Source organism: Morchella importuna (assembly GCF_003444635.1).
Source record: "Morchella importuna strain M04M26 chromosome Unknown Morimp01GS020, whole genome shotgun sequence".
NCBI lineage: Eukaryota > Fungi > Ascomycota > Pezizomycetes > Pezizales > Morchellaceae > Morchella > Morchella importuna.
The window spans coordinates 182902-199849 of NW_025763417.1; the positions used below are offsets into that span (position 1 = coordinate 182902).

Consider the following 16948-nt stretch of genomic DNA (forward strand, 5'->3'; position numbering starts at 1 on the left):
AATTCGCGGGGTCAACGGGCACAACACCGATTACTTTTCACTCATCTTCATACCTTGCTCAGTTCATGTCCTACGTAAGATTACAATCGAAGAAATTGAATGTGGTCTTTCATCCACACACAACAGCATCTTACACGTTGATGTTAATTTTGTGGAAGCGCGATTTTCATTATCGTGAAAAGAAAGAAAAAAAAGAATTGTCCGATGTTTCTCCGGCCTGTCAAACCTGGTTTCTGGGCAATGCACTTCACTTTTGCTTTTATTTTTTCGCCGATACACTTTTTCCGTTACCGCCACCACCTGAGATATCAAAAAAGTAAATCCGTACTCACATGCAGATAGACAACATCGAGACTTTCTTCATCCTGCAGAACTAGCCTTTAATTTTTTATTTTTTATTTTTTATTTGCCTCCCGCTTTGACTCAAGATTTTTTGGAATCGAGTCTTTACATAGGTACTCTACTAGTCTCACCGATTGGTATCCAACGGGGCTTTTCATCACACGACTCTTGGTTAGCCAGCTGGTGCTCTAGAGTGGAGTAATCATCCCCAACAAAAGTGTCTACATACGGGCCCTTCCCCAGGAACCATCATTTGGAGACCCCACATAAACATGGTACACCTCTTAGAGACCTTCCATATTCAATCGTCCAAACAAGCTCTGCTGCCTGGCCGCTTGGAAGGAAACGTTTCTTGTTTCAAGGTCCTGCTGCTACTTCTTCTTCCCATCAGCTTGCCCCACCTCATCAAGGAACATCAGACCAGAAATATCCTCCTTGCTATGTACTACCCCTCATGCAGATGTCATTTGTCCATATCATATTTTTTTTTTTTTCCTACCGGGAAAAACGTAACGGACGCACGCGACGGAAAAACTCACGATCCGAAGATGTAAGTCTTTGCGGGAACGAACGGACGGATATGTGTAACCTCACGCATATTTTTCCTATTGGACTGATGGTACAAGTACGGGAGAAATACAGAGTTGCCCTTGCAATTGGAGGTGGACGGATTACGCGGTCAAGCCAAATATCCACTCTAACCAGAAATCTATTTGATATGTGGGGTCTAGGTGCTCTACTAATATTAGTGCGGGGTACCTTGATATTAGTTAACACCAGCCACACAAAGTGGATCCCGTGTGGTTGCTTAGGCCAGGGGTAACAACTTCATTCTAAGACATTGAGGGGGGAAGGGCCCGGGGGTGGGATCGAAACCTTGGGTGAGAATCCATGACAGAGACCTGACCTGGCGCGGAAAAATCGCGCGTGTTGCTTGCCGCCATGTACCAGCTTGAAATACTTGAAATAGCAATACAACTACGCATCCTGGATCCTGATCGTGTGTTGAAGCTTTCGTGATCTTGGTGTTTAAATTGTTGCACCACGAATCCTGTTAGTCCTGGTTTCTTTTGGCGTGCAATTGGGAAACGTCCATTTTAATTGAATCTAAAGTACAAGCTTGTTTCATGCATGGCCTTCAACGGCTCTAATCCGTGCGCGTGTGTTCCTGCTGGATTCGATCGATGGTTCATCTGGTGCACGAGCCAAGACCAAAAGCTATGTTTGCAAAAACAGTGGCCGGAAAGCTTAAGGTGACGAAGGAAAAGGGGGGGGCACTGTCACTGTGTGTACGCACGTCCGTACGTTCATGCGAAATCACTCGTATTCTTCACAGTCCCCCTAAATACCAATAATCAGACCCCAACAACTCAAATGCTAACTTGCTTTTCATCTGAAGTTCATATATGAAAATAGGTACGGTTTGGCTCATCGGGTAATTACGGCGATCAATTCCTTTTCATTATCTCCTTAATACCCCTAGTTATGACGCCCTAGGATAGGCCTTGCATCTAGGCACATTTGCTCTCACCGTTCAGAGATCAAGGTTATCGTACGTGTCACGGGACGCATAAGCAGGAACACTGCATGTACTTAGAGTACTAGCTTATAGTTAGTAGTCGACTTGCTCTACTTTTACATCATTGGCACATTTAGCACTAGTGGACAGACTAACGGCGCAGTTAGGAAATTGGTTATTCCGGTTTCTGGAAAACCAGTGTTTTCAACCAACGGAGAAACCCAGGTCTCAATTTCGGTCAAGCGGGAGGAGCTGCACCGTGTGAATTCATCCGTTCTGGGGTGAGGGGTTTGGCGCGTCAAACGCGTACGCCCTAAGGCTCTCTTTCTCCTGGTACGTATGGCCTCAGGGGTTCGAGGCTGGTAGCTGAGAACTTTATGTGGTGCATACAGATGTCAAAAAAATGAAGAGCCTGTTTAACCAGCGTCCGTCGGATTAGAGCCGGTTCCCCTACGCTCCCAAGAGTAACGATGGACTTTGATCTGCAATTGAGGTATCACCGGAATCGTAATCCTACAACGATTCCTCATGCGATGAGCATCAAAAAAAAAAAAAAAAAAACATCCAATTATCCCGGGTTGCAATGGGTGTAACATGCAAATTACTGGACCACCACCATCCAGGTAGAGTGTGATACCAAGAACTAAATATTGCTACTAGTACTCTGGTGAACGGCTTTCCTCGCCGATCACTTATGATATCCGAATCCAGCGTAGCTTGGGGGGCAAGAATGATGGACTTCTCCCCGAGTTGTAGGAGAAATGTGATATGCTGTCGTACCATCAAGGGATAAGTGAGCTTGGTTCGTGATATTATGCATGGGGGGGGGCTTACCGGAAGTAAGTTTTTTTTATAACTAATACGATTGGGCTCGCGCGCAAGACAGAGAAGTGTACATCCTCAGGAGATTCTCAGCTCGTTTTCAGAGTTCTCCTGGATTCCTCGCTCAGGTGGGTGATCGAGCAGTGGGGTCCGTCTAGGTGGCGGCCCGGTGGGCTAGGAAGCCCATTTTTTGGCCTCTGTGGGAATGGCTCTACCGCACTTTGGGGATTCGAGTTTGAGTTCCTGCCCATATGTTGCTATCGAATTTTGCAGTTTGTTGTGAGTATTGTCTCCTCCGGCGCTTTAGCTGATGACAGCTGCGGGTATAGTGGAAGTCATTTCCCTTACTGTTTATCATTGACTGGATCTTCGAACGCTGCTGTTCTTCTTCTTGAGGGTGCTTTTTCCGTCTTCTATAACGAACCTCACGGCTTCAGAGGTTCAGTCTCGTATAGCAGATCGGCCCCGACAGTCGCGTGGGAACGTTTGCCCCGGCCTTACGTTTTTCACGAACGGTCGGTTTGTGTCTTCTAGAGAACCTACCGTAGGTTTACGGATGGGCAGCACGTAACTTAAAACCTAGTTTCGTGTCCTTTCCCTATGGATACAGTCGCTTTTGGAGTAACGACGAACCTGGGTTTCATCCAATCGATCTGCTAGATATCGGCCTGAGTGTCATCCTGCTTGACTACCAACAGTTCCTGATCATCACTTTCAACCAGTTTCATCGTTGCTCCAAAAACGACTGTAGCCTGTTGTTGAGTTCAACGGGAATACCTAAATCACATCTCAAATCCAAAGCGTCCAACTCCCGTCCTTGTTTTGAAGTTCTTTATCCTGAGCTGTTACGGTTCCCGAGCGCGCCGTCTTCTTAAGAACGAGATGATTACTTATCTACTTTAGCATCCCGGTCGGGTAAAGCAAAAGCAGTAGGAACATTTTATCCACTAGGCCGTCGTAATTGAGCCTGCTACGAATCTATGGCCATTATTCTCCACGGCTCGGAGGCAGCTATGGGAGAGCAGCCGATGAGAAGTAAGATATTGATTCCGATAACGGTCGGCGCAGCAGATTTCTTGCGCGCACGACCGCCTGTACGACGACCGGGCCGGGCCATACTCTGGTTAAGAGACGACCTCGAGCTCCGATCCTAATAGGACGAGTGAGCTTGATGCGCGCACAATATACTTCAAAATCGATAAACTTAAAATGTTTCTAGTAGAGAAAACCTTGGAATCTCGGACTACTAGATGTATCTGGAATAATCCCGATCCAAGACTCTTTGATGCAGAGTGAGTTTCGGGCGTCCTTCCATTCCCTACGGCCCCTGGAGGCCATCCAAAGAAAAAGTCATATTAAACCACCAGCCCTGCCCTCTACTGCGCTGGACCCAGCATGTCCCCAGCTACATACAAACCAAGGAACCGAAAAAACACTTTCTACACGCCCTCAACAATGCCCTACCCCCCCCCCCCCCGCCCTCAAAGCCCAAATCATCACCATCCGCACCGGCGTCCTCAAGCTGCTGCAAGCCCACTACGACGCGGTCTTTCTGCGCTTCTCCCAGCTCATCGCAACGGATAAAGTCCCTGGCCCTAGCCCACAGATGAGTGTTTCGGCGAGGATTATAGCAAAGGCGAAGAAGTCGCTGTGTGGGGAAGAGAATCAAGTTCTCGCGCTTCTAAGCAGAAAGTAGTTTGGTGGGTGAGGGAGGCGGAGCTGGTGGCGCTGGATAGGGAGATGGATGTGGTTGAGGAGGAGATGAGGGTTGTGAGGGGATTGAGTGCGTGAGGGGTGGTGGGGTGCGGGGGGGCGAAGGAGTGAGTGAGTGGGCGAGTGGGTGGGGTTTGTGTAGAAATTTAAATATTGTGGTTTGGGGGTCTGGGTTTTCGTAATAGATGATTTATGTTGATTGTGTTGTTTCTCGCGTTGCTTCCTGTTGTGGGGGAAGTTCGTGGAAGCTGAGAAAGGCCGGAGGGGGGTGAAATATAGTGAACGAGCCCGCTCAGGTCTCTGTAGCGCTATCTTGACGCTTATTGGTGTGCTTTGATATCACATACGTACTCGCATGTCCATTAACTGGTCGGATAATGGTTGCTGTTGTTTTTGCAGTTGTTATCTTTATTAGTACGTGTATAAACAACAGGTTTGGGTGTCTTGATGATCCGTGTTTACAATGCTTCTATTATAAAAGGAGCTTCTGCCCTCTGTTCTTGTACCATCTGTTCTTACTAATCATCAATCATACAATATATACGACTCGCTTAATTTATTCAGTCTCTTATAAAATCTACGCTGCAAATAATCCCCACTAAGAGCCCCGAGCGCACGAGTACAACGAGGCATCAAGAATATCGGGTTTAATAATTGATCTATATATACGTTCTAAGCTACTGCGGGTGTATTCCGGTGTTGGAGTACATGTAACTCACTACCTATTAAGCATATGCCTTCGTCTAGCTAGTGTTCCCGCGAATCGGCCTATGAGCGTCCTGATCAATCAAAATTGTTCGAAATAGCACTCGGTTGAGATGGCCTCGCACACCGCCGACAGCCGAGTCTGCGGGTTTTGTGTCGTTGCTACAAGTCCTGGGTACAGGCGAAGGATCAAGTGTGGCCAGTGACAGGCGGCTATTTTGTTCCACCGAGTGATTTTGCATGACCGGTATGTCATCCACGGGCGTGTTCGATCATGGATGATCACTCGGCTGGAACACACCCCCTGTTAAAGGAGGAGGATTGATCGATTGGGCAGTGGCAAGCCTTGATTGCCCCCCCTCTCCAGCGGGTTCGGAGGTGTCGTAGTCTAAGAGCATTTATCATTGGGCCGTGGGATTATTGTGATTCGAAATCAACCTGAGACATCCATTTTTGCTATGGGTGGCAGTCGGCCTGGGAATAACTCTGTTTTATATCCTTGTGTAAGTATACCCCGCGGGGCATCATATTCTGTGAGTATATAAATACAAAGAGGTCCACCCCCACGCACACCACTGCTATCGTACATGTACAATCTGACCGCCCAGAGAAGAGAGAGAGAGAGCGCACAGCCTCCATAAATATAGTCTATATACACACCACCCCCCCCCCCCCCGCGCCTCACCCAATATCCTTCTAATACTCCTCCGCACCCATCTCCTTCTCCCTCGCCCTCCACCTAATCCCCCTCCTAATATCCCTCCTCCTCCTCACCTTCTCCCCCAGCTCCGCATTGCCGCGCGACCAATGCTTCACCGCCCCATTCACCCGCTTATACGACACCCGCTCCTCCACGCCCCCCTCCCCATCGGGCACGCGGATCAGCTTCGCAACCTTCCCCGCCGGCGCCCTTCCACCCACGCGCACGTTCCGCAGCGTCTTGCTCTTCCCCCCAGCGCCCACAGATCCCCCACCGGCTCTTGCGCGCGTCCCGGAACGCAGTCTTGGAAAACGACTTGGGCACCGTCCACCGCTCGAGCGTGCCCGACGGCGTGCACACGTCGAGCGTGACGTGGCCGTGCCGCTTGATCGGCGGGAACAGCGTGCGCGGGAGCGTAAACGCGTACCGCCGCAGCTGGTCCATACTATACGGGCTCTGCGTCGGCGGCGCCCACCCCGCCCCCGCCCCCGCCCCCGCCCCCTCGGGGGGGTGCCGGAACTCCTCGGGGTCGGGCTCAATCACGGGGTTTCCGGCGCGGCGATAGTCCACCCCGCGCCGCACGGCGACAAACGAATACAGAATGTCGTCGTGGTTGCGCGCATTCGCGCCCATGACGCGCTGCAGATACGTCGGGCGCTCATAGCGCTGCACGAAATGGCACCAGTCCTTGCGCCCCACGCCGTCCGTGTAGCCGTGCGGGAACAGCGGACACTCCTTGTGGTTCGTGCACGGCGCGACGATCGCGCCGGCCTCTTTCTCGACGGGGTCCAGGCCGGCCTCCACCGCGCTGTTGCCGCCCACCGCGCGGTGCGTGGAGTCCGGGGAGGCGATGTAGTTTCGCAGCAGGGCTGCGCGCGCGCCCGCGATGGCCTCGAAGCCCAGCGGCGTGCCCTTCTCGATGAGCAGCAGCACGCCGCCGGACGGGTTGACGTGCGACCACAGCTTCCTGATGCGGTCGCGGCGGTGGTGCGTCTCGCGCAGCGGGAGCATGTTGTGCGTTGCGACGATGAGGTCGTATGTCTTGCGCACCTGCTTCTGGTTCGGCTCGAGCGTGGCGCCGCCAGCGCCGAACGAAGGGCTGCGGAAGACGTTGTCCGGGTTGCGGTCGGGCATGCGCGGGATGAACGTCGTGTCGCTGAGCTGCTTGGCCATGCGGTAGCGTAGTGGCTCCGCCGCTGTCACCACCGTCGCTTTGATACCGCTCAGGTCCGCCTCTGGCGGCGGCAGCGTCGACTCCTCTGCGCCCGCCCGCGCCCGCGCCTCGTCGCGCCGGAGCGCCTGCTCCGCCTCTACAACGCTCCGCCACGCCAGCACCGCAGCCCCGCCAGAGCCCACATCCAGCACATTCCGCACTCTGAGCGCCCAGTCCCCGCCCAGGCGTCTCCGCAGCTCCGTCATCGCGCTCAAGCTCTGGCTATAATACCCGGGCAGCACCGTGGCGAGCCACACCTCGGCCTCGATATCGCTCATGCGCGCATCCTCGACGTCCAGCAGCACCTTTGTCAGCGTCTTTCCGCCCGAGTTTGTAAACACCGGCGAGTCGGGCAGCTGTCTGCTGCCAAAGATGCGCGTGGCTGCGGCGTCGAGGTGCTTGTTGGGCACGCTGGAGAGGGAGTCCATTGTTTGCTGCTGCACGGAGGGGGGCACGCGGATTGTGGATGGGTGTGTGGCGAAGCGGCCGATGGAGGTCAGTGGGTGGGTGCGCTCGATGTGGCCGTCGCTGGCGCCCGCGGGGACGTCTTCTTCGCCCGTGGAGTAGGCGGCGAGGTCTGTGTTGTCGCTGTCGTGGTGGCGGTGACGGAAGGCGCGCTCCACAGACTCGAACACCCCCTCCTCCATCTCCATCTCCAGCTCCTCAAACACGATATCCTCCCCATCCACGCCCTGCAGCGTGGTCGTGCCCGCCTCCAGGCCCCCACTCCCGCCCTCGGTGTCGGCGGGGCCGTCGCCAAAGAGCTCCTCGCCGGCCTTGAGCATGCGCACGGGCTTGCCGTAGTGGCGCTCGTAGAGGGCGAGTTCGCGGTCCGTGAGGAGGTTCTCGGGCAGGCTGCTGCCCCATTGGGTGCGCACGCTGCGGACGTAGTCTTCGCGCGCGGATTCGCTGTCTTTGGTGGTGGGCTTTTGTAGCCGGGGGTAGGTAGTAGCGAAGGTGCGTCCAAGTACGGGCGTCAGTAATTGGGGGCGGGGGAGGAGGCGGAGGGTGTGGCGCGTGGCCAGCATTTGTGGTGGGATTGTGGTGGGATTGTGGTGGGATTGGTGGGATTGTGGTGGGATTGTGGTGAGGTTTTGGCAGTTCTGCTCGGGCGGTGAGAATCTCGGTGAAGCTGTGTGGCTGTGGTGAAGAAACTGGCCGTCAATGGATTAAACTGAGTTATCATGGAAAAAAAAAGGCTTGGCTGCCGCATCTTGGCGCTGCATCTCGGATTCTCACTCGGGACGGTCGCAGACCCCGAAATGCGTCTATTGTATTGGCGCCCCCATTGATCTCTACTACTACTACAGGCTGCATTGTATACAAAATAGGATGAAATAACACAGCACAGAACAAAAGTAGTGGGGTGCAATGCTGCTGGGCAGAAGGAGTAGAATACCATATCCCCCATCTGTCAAAGCCGGACCACAACCGGCTCATTCTCCCACTGCGAGTCCACCGCGCCCTCCCCTTTACTCCGACCCACCGACGCATTCACCAGCCTCGTCACTCCCTCGCCGTCCCCCCCGCGCCACCACCACCGGCCCTCGCCAAACAGCCCATACGACGCCCAGCACACGACAAACAGCCCCGCCATCTTGACAAGCGCCCACGCATTCCCCTTGCCATCACCGCCGCCCGCACACGCCCCCTCGTACAGCCGCTGCATCTCGTCCCAGCGCACAACCTCAACCCCGTACCCCGCGTGCACGTGCCCAAAGACGTGAAGTGCCGGCCGCACGCGCCACAGCTCGCGCAGCAGCGCCCCGCACCCGAACCGCCGCCAGCTGTCGAGGTGGCACTGCGGCGGCGTGTGTGTGAGCACAATGTCCGTGTCGGGCGGGATCAGCCCGTGCCAGGGGTGCTCGGTGGGGGTGTATTGGAAGGCGGCGTGTGGGGAGTGGTGCCGCGGTGAGAGCGGCGAGCCAAAGATCTTGATGCAGCGGTCGCGCGGCGCGGGAAAGTGCAGGGTTATGCTGCTGTTTTGGAGGTAGACGAGGCCTGCGGCCGAGAGCTTTTCCCAGTCTATTGTTGTGGATGTTGTTGTAGATGTGCCCTTCTCATCGTGAGCTCCGGGTCCGTGCGAGATGCCGAGTGAGCGGCCTCTTGACTCCTCGTCGAGACACAGCTCCCGGTTGCCCGCTATTACAACCTTGTAGCGGTGCGGCTGTGAGGCGATCCACTGCAGCGTGGCCCGGAGCTCGCCCATCGTGCCCGACGCCGTGAGGTCGCCCGAGTGTAGCAGCAGATCCCCCGTGGGCAGCGGTGGCATCTGCCCGTGCGTGTCTGACACGCATACCACTGTCAGTGTCTCTTCCGGATCCCCGTGCTGCTGCTGTGGTGGGGGGTGTGGTTGTCGTCGCTGGGCGGGGAGGCTGTTGTATAACACGCGGGCGAGGAAGGGGGTGGGTGCTGCGAGGAACTGGTCGAGGTTCGAGGGGTGGGGGGATGTGGTGCCCCGGGTCTTTGTGGTTGCGGTTGTGGTTGCGGTTGTGGTTGTGGTAGTTGTGGTGGTGGTGGTGGTGGTGGTGGTGGACATGGTGAGTGATGGTGGCATGGTGGGTGCTTGGTGGTGTAGTGAGATAGTTGTGATGGTGAGGTGAGGTGAGAGGAAAGTTTTATGGGGCGGGCCAAAGAATGAGTTGGGCGGGCTCTTTTTTCGTTTTGGCGGGAGAGACAGGCCTTGGCGGGGACGCTTAGTGTTGCACTAGAACGCAGACAGACGCTTGGTTGGCAGCGGGTTTCGTTGGGGAGCGAGAGACACGTTGTTTGGGGGAGGGAGAGAGGGAGGGAGGAAGGACAAGGACAAGCACAAGCACAAGCACAATTAAGCACACTTCGGCTAGCGACAGCCCCCAGCACGGGCGAGTGAGTGAGTCTTCGTCAAGGAGGGAGAGAGTGGAGACAAGAGACTGGGCGAGGAGGTTAGGGCTGAGTGATGAGGTGTGATTCCCCAATCCCACAACAGAAACCCTATTCCACTGCGCCTCATCCCAGTTTGGGGAAAGGGCACACGACACCACACAGCACAGCACATCGTCGGGATTTCAACACACCGACTACATAGAGTAGAGTACATATATTATCGGAAATTGGAACTGTGTGTGTGTGTATGTGTCAGGGTAAAGCTAGTATTTCTCTGACGTTTTTGAACTGGGCCATTATTGCATACACCCAAAATCATGAGCTTGGCGTATTTTTGTATGGCATGCAATATCAGTCGCGTCCACAAACGTCAGAGAAATACGAGTATGTATGTATGTAGAAGCAGAAGCCAGCCGATGGGGTGCCTTGAGTGAAAGCGCTCCTCTCCCGCTTTAATAGGGTATGTGTCGATAGATCAGTAATCGGCGCTCTGGGGAATATGAGGTCTTCACCACCACAACAGTTCCTGCATCTCTAGCGCCGTCCGGATTTCTCCTTTCACCTGCATAGAACAGCTCTCGAATTCACCCCTAGCTGTGGAATAATGTCAAATACCGGGATTGCCTTGGCGCTGGTAGTCAACAGTACTCAGGCATTGCGGTACTCAGGCATTGCGGATGGTGGAGCTGAGTATATCCACAACTAATGGGCAAGGAAGACTGCCTGGTCTATATAGCAGCTCCTGGAATCAAGATTTTGTGGTGATTTTTTTTCACATGCCAGTCATTGTAGTAGTGCCTCGATGTTTTTTACGCGTTCTTTCGCCGGTCACGTGCCTCGCCGAATAACACTCCTTTGATCTGCTCTGCTCTAGATAGATCTCAAACTCCCGCCAACGGAAGATTAAGCCATGCCGGTGCTCTTCCCGAGCCGCAATGGCGCGGTTCCATGCATCTCTCGCACATCTTGACACAGGAGCTCTCAACATCCACATATGACCGAGAAAGGGACAGCGCTTAAGCACGTATATGTACTCTGCTGGCCGCTGGTACATGGCATGGCTTGGTATATAGGTGGCCATGGCCGTAAAGCTGGTTACACGCTACCGGGATTCAACATTATTTCGCAGCTACTAATCACTGTTAGCTGTTGTGAAGAGAACTGTAGCTAGCAGATTGTGTCAATGCTTTTGATAATACTCATAATTTCATAGCGTTCTTGAACACAGCTGGGTCTGCATACATACCACCAAATTGTATTTGGAGTCTCATACAGGATTTTGCGGGTATGCACACTCAGTTGTGTTCAGAAACACTATGGAATTACGGGTAGTTAGTTGATTCAAGTGTCAAGTGCGTGATGCACATACGTGGAGTTTAACTGCTATCACTTGAACCAGCAATTGATGACAACCTGTAATAAAGGAATTGAATTTGTATGGGAGATCTAGCACTTGATAAGAGAGATAATTAATGGAATCTGTTAGTAAGGCCACTTTTTATTGGGGATCGGTATTACCTGACGGAGCGCCTTCTGTAAATCGATATCAATAGCTATGGGCCCCGCCAATGGCATACTACAGAACCAAGAAAGCGGATGAATTCAGTACTGTAAGGCAGTATGTGTTCCAATTATCGAACTAATGCCTGTATATAGCAGGATCTAATAAACTATTGGATAAGAGAAGAGACGATGATGATATTAATAGGACTACTAAGGTTTCTAGCTTTATATGTGCGACAATCGAGGACAGATTGTCAGGCCAGCTATTCCTCAATTGATCAACATAAGCCCACAGTTGTAGTATACGTAGATGACAATACGTACTCACACATCCTGTACAACAGTATAGCTACGGTATAAGGTTAGAATCCCGATTCGATATAATAATGGGTCGACTCCAACGACATAGCAATGTTGTACGACGCGTGGTATCACGAGGTACAAATAGCCACTTCAGGCCTCGTTATATAAAAGCTACATTCTCTTTGGTTTTGTTTCCTCATCCTTGTTTCGGACATAGATATATCCAACAAAGGCTTCCTCAGGCAATCGCCTCGTACTTGACTCATTAGGACTTATATTATGATTCATCTGTTAATACAATGCGGTGCGTCGAATTGGCCATTCATCTTCTAGCTGCACAACTACAAGAACTCAGCCCCTATATATAGCTAGAGACACGGTTTTGATACTCATACGCACAGTGGCTAAAGCTTCTCTTTAGATATCAAGAGCTACTCGGAGCCATTGGCAGTAGCGTCAGCCAGTTGGGGTTTAGCCTGAAGAGCATGGCAGTTCTGATGTAGGTACTCTACATCTGTCCACAAGTGCTCCTCCACCCTATGTCTGGGCCCTTGTCGATCTTCCACTTCTGCGAGAAAAAGCGAAGGAAAAAACAAAACCCAGATCTACGAATCTAGAAGAAAAGAATGCGATGGGGTACGTCTCCGATTGCATGAGACAACACATCATACATACGCTAATTGGATTAGTTGGGGCGGGCCAATAAGTTCCATCCTGAGTGCTTGGTGTATCAATTCTACAGTCCCGCCGGTACTCAGAGTAGAGAGAGGTACCCTAGAGAGTGCCCAAAGAGAAAGAAAAAGGGTACGCAATCATCCTGGAGCAAAGTGTGCCCCATACCGTTTGCAGAGTGGTTACAAAGTCGGAAGTCAATACAAGGTTCGATCCGGGCATATCGGAAATCTCCCATTCAGCCATGGCCATACATGTTTCGATCGAAGCCTCGACATGGGGAAAATTAATTCCGACACTTGCATGTCCCGCAGTTTTATGCGATTCTTTTTTTTTTTTTTTTTTTTTTTTTTTGCCACCTAACCTATTTTACCCCACCCTGAGGCCTAGGCACGTAGGTGGGTAGGGGAAGTTGAGTAAGTATCTACTCTACTCGAGGTGAGTGATCATGAATCCTATTGATTGAACACGCGCAGTGCAGTAGTGGGTGTTAGAGTGGTGTGGTTTGCTCTTAATAATCACTGCACGCAGAGCGAAAGGAGGTTCAATGAGGTCATGTTAATTGAAGCCACAATTAACGGTTTCGGGGTGTGCGAAGTTGTCGAAGCTGGAAGTGCGTGAGGTAAGGGGATATGTATGTACCTACCTACTCTGGGAATGAAGTTTAAGTTGACCCAGTACTCAACCGGATCAAACAGGTCAATTCGAATGAGGAGATTCCTCAAGCTCATGACGAAGTGCCTAGATGTTATTCTACTTAGTAAAGCAAAAACATTGCTACAGATAACAAACATAACAAAACCAACCAGATAACGTCCCCATCGACATGATCTACCTACAGACTGTCGATCCATTGCCTGGGTTGGTGGGTGTAAGTAGCTAGGTAGATATGGTACTACTCTACCTGCCTACCCCACTAGGATTACACTGCGCATGCTTACTATTCGTATAGAGCACTTTACAACCTTATGCAGACCAATGGCCCATGCGCATATGCTTCCTCGCCCTTCCTTGCTACCCAAGAAAAACGAGAGCAGATGTGACCAACTACCTAGGTCAGTAACCTATGAGAGCAACTCGGTATCATCGACCGGCCCGCACTACTCTTGACAGTGATTAATTTGCAACCCGCGGATGTTTCGACAGTCCCCTGCACTTTTGACCGCATGTCGTGAGTATCATTGGCTCCACCGGGGCGAAGCAAGGCTACTGACTGGCTGAGATTATCAACGTGCATGTCTTTGATACAATACTCTACTTTTAGCTTACCACGCGAATGCCATGCGCAACACCAACTTTCGACGACTAGGAAAGAGATATCTCAGTCTAAAAGCGTGTTCACCAGTAGGTGGGTAGGGCTTTCATGGGGTTTTTTTTACCCTTAATGTGACACACAGGCAGCACCGATGTGGCAGCTTGCAGTGTCATGGATTTGAGGGGTTCGCTCAACGTCTAGAGCAGCCATAGGTGGGGTGTATATATATATGGAGTGCAGGAACGGAGGTGTACCAGGTAAAATCAATCAACGGTCTGTCCGTCACCAGGCCCCGTCTTTCCACAAAAGCATAAAACCATCGCGAAAGGAAAAACAGCAAGATGGACCAGGATCGCTTGCATCTACGGTGGGATTACGAGGAGGTTAAAGCTATTCTCGATCAGGACCATACTGAGATTGACAAGTACATTTCATCGGTAAAGGAAAAGCATTGTAAGTAGCAATATGTCCATCTACTTCCCCCCACTTTATATAAAAAACGGCAACCAATAGATTTTTTTTTTCTCTCTCTAGCTGCAGCAAGATCGGGGAGGTCAGAAGAACGGAGAGATCTGCTCAGCCAATACGTCAGGCTCCCCACCCTCTCCCCCAAGGCCCGCCGCGGTTCAGCCTGGGATTATGGCCCAGAGGCAATGAGTGACCGGCCTGGCGAGATCCTTGTCACCTTCTACACGCAGGAGCTGCGGTCAGCTGATTCCACTGATGAGGACGACGATGAGGAGGATCCTGACGAGGAGAAGTTAAGGACGTTTGGACATGTTGGTGGTAGGTCATTGGGGGACTATGTCGATGAGGATGAATTTGGAGAGGACTTTCCGGGGTCTAAGACGGCGCCGACGTATTTTGCGGTCCCGTTGCAGTATATGTGTAAGGTGAAGAGAGGGGAGAGTAAGGATGAGCCGCCGATGAGGTTGGTCATGGATTTTGATAAGATACCATTGAAGTCAAAGTTAGAAACGCCAAGGAGGTTGAGGATAATGTGAGTTCAGCATGATCCAGTTTTGGGGGGTTTAGAAGGTTAGATATTGATATAATGGGGGTAATTTAGTGAATTCCCGACAACCTGCTATGCTGAAGTATGTCCCAGATCTTGGAGTTGGTCTTTTGAAAGAAGGATATCTAGAGACCATAGAGGGACAATGTTGACGTTTTGTTAACAGGAATTTCTGCAAACCATGAGAAATAGGACAATCGATTACCCAGTAAGCAAATACCATCGTAGTTCTATTAATCCTATATGTATGTCTTGCTAACCTGATGGATATAGCCAACTCCCACTGGTCGCCAAAAGAAGGAGACAATTGAAGTCCGCAACGCAATGACAAATCTTTCGCTGAAAAAGCTCATAAACAACCCTAAAGTAGCCATGATAAAGTTCCGGAATGCCTCAATGTCCAGATTCCTCGCTGGAGTCTCATACCACCCTAATATGCCCAGAAACAAGAACCCTCCCCACAAAAAGAGGGGTTCGTTTCTCCCTGGTACTGTGCTTTTTGTTGCTATTCCATACCTCGGACTAGAGAAGATGTCACGCGTGAGCTTTCGGAAAAAGATACAGGCGTCAAAGCGCCCACTTCTACCTGGGGAGGAGCAGACGGCGCTTCATCTTACGGACAACACAGAACTGGCTAGTGTTTCGACTTTGAGTCTGTTTGAGTATAACTTTCCGAGGAAGTTGAATACACCGTTGTTTGATAAAACGCAGACAAAGATTGGGGATAATTGTATGGTGGTGCATCAGGTCTGGTTTATGGTGTTTGATAATGGTCTGTTTAGCGCCATCGTTTTTTTCTGTTTTGTACGGTCTGCGGCAATTTGCTGACTGAAGTTACTCATGCAGAGACCATCGCGGCGTTTAGAACCGCAAACGATGATCATCCAGAACACATACCATTGTCCCCGTACCACCACAGCTTTGGGGCATATCATACTCTCATTAATATGATCGATAACATACTGCCTTCATGGGAGCTATCACTTCTTGACGATATCCGTGACGAAATCTCTGAGCTGGTTTGTCTCTTTGCCTTGAACTCCGTTAGTATATGCAAAACCCTAACTGGTCTATGTGATATCAGGAATATTCAATGCAGAGCGGCAATGTAGATGAGCTGGCAGGGTTGATTGATATTCTATACACTATGCGTACCGAGTTGTCAACAATTGTCACAGTTGTAGATCTTCAAGTCACGATCCTTCGCCGTCTGAAGAAATTCGATTATAACAGCCAGGAAGGGCAGTTCAAGATCATGCGTAAGGCAATCGATAAGGTCATAAAAAGCCGCAAGACTTTCCAGACAGATGTGGAGACGATGGTGAATAGGTTGAAGTACCTACAGGTCGCAAAGCAAGATGTGAGTTATCAACTGCTCTGATTTCTTAGTAGATGGATAGCTAATTGAATATTTCTTTTTTTCAGCGCCTTAAATATCAAATGATGATAAATACGGCTCGAATGCAGGAGAATACAGGTCTTACACTGGAAGATGTGGCATGGCAGCAAGCACAGGTGCAGAAGTTACAGCAGCAGTTGCAGGTCAAACAAGATGTTCGGATGACTGTTTTTACATCTGTAACAGTAGTGTTTCTACCTCTGAGCTTCTTCACATCGGTTTGTCTCTCTCCATGCCTTCATAATTTGACTCTCACTAACCAATCCAGTATTTCGGTATGAATGTTCAAGACATCCGCGAAACCACCTGGACCCAGCGCCGCTTCTGGGCAGTCTGCGCGCCCGTATCTCTCTTCCTCATCGTAACCGTCCTCCTCGTTGCGCTGCGTACCCGAGGCCGCAGCATGTTCACCCAAACATTAAAGAAGATCGTCATAACTCGCACCCCAGAACAGCTCCGAAAACGCTTCGGCTGGACGCTCCCCGACCCCCCTGAAGATACTACCGAGGTGCCAGCAATACACCTCCATCCCGTGCACATGGAGAACGGATTCGACCCCGCAACCCTAGATCAGCGCCGGATGTCGATAGCTGCGCGGAGGCACTCGAGAGTATGCCCGCTTAGTCCAAGTATAATGAATTTCGATATCGAAAAGATGTTCCCGGAAGGCCTACCGAGGTCCATCAAGGAGGAGGAGAAGGACGAAGAGGCGGCATTAGAGGCGCCAGAAGGGGGCGGGTATGGGTTGAAGAGAGCGAGGACGTGGTTGGCGACCCCGTTCGTGAACCTGGGCGGCGGTGGTAATGCGAGAATGGAAAGAGGCGCTGCTGGTAGGCAATGATGAGATTGGCTCTTTGAAGAATGAAAGAGAGGGTATAGGGAAATAGTAATATTACGACATTGCACCTTGAAACTTTTCTTT

General features: G+C 51.3%; 4 protein-coding genes across 4 annotated transcripts; 2 read left to right on the top strand and 2 right to left on the bottom strand.

Moving 5' to 3' along the window:
- Positions 1–5797: 5797 nt before the first annotated feature.
- On the bottom strand, positions 5798–8042 carry LAJ45_06657 (uncharacterized protein; the record flags this gene model as incomplete). Its single annotated transcript, XM_046116219.1, has 2 exons — positions 5798–6011; positions 6076–8042. The coding sequence occupies 2 exons, from the start codon at positions 8040–8042 to the stop codon at positions 5798–5800; spliced, it is 2181 nt and encodes a 726-aa protein (XP_045970422.1).
- Positions 8043–8428: 386 nt separating this feature from the next.
- Positions 8429–9571, bottom strand: LAJ45_06658 (uncharacterized protein; the record flags this gene model as incomplete). Its single annotated transcript, XM_046116220.1, has 1 exon — positions 8429–9571. The coding sequence occupies one exon, from the start codon at positions 9569–9571 to the stop codon at positions 8429–8431; it is 1143 nt and encodes a 380-aa protein (XP_045970423.1).
- A 3612-nt stretch (positions 9572–13183) lies between these two features.
- On the top strand, positions 13184–13813 carry LAJ45_06659 (uncharacterized protein; the record flags this gene model as incomplete). Its single annotated transcript, XM_046116221.1, has 5 exons — positions 13184–13228; positions 13310–13412; positions 13504–13528; positions 13580–13701; positions 13755–13813. The coding sequence occupies 5 exons, from the start codon at positions 13184–13186 to the stop codon at positions 13811–13813; spliced, it is 354 nt and encodes a 117-aa protein (XP_045970424.1).
- A 140-nt stretch (positions 13814–13953) lies between these two features.
- LAJ45_06660 (uncharacterized protein) lies at positions 13954–16867 on the top strand (the record flags this gene model as incomplete). The annotated part of the gene is made up of 9 exons (XM_046116222.1): positions 13954–14065; positions 14147–14612; positions 14682–14709; positions 14794–14835; positions 14901–15399; positions 15474–15646; positions 15712–15987; positions 16053–16244; positions 16295–16867. 9 exons carry the CDS (start codon positions 13954–13956, stop codon positions 16865–16867), a joined length of 2361 nt encoding a protein of 786 aa, XP_045970425.1.
- Positions 16868–16948: the final 81 nt, after the last annotated feature.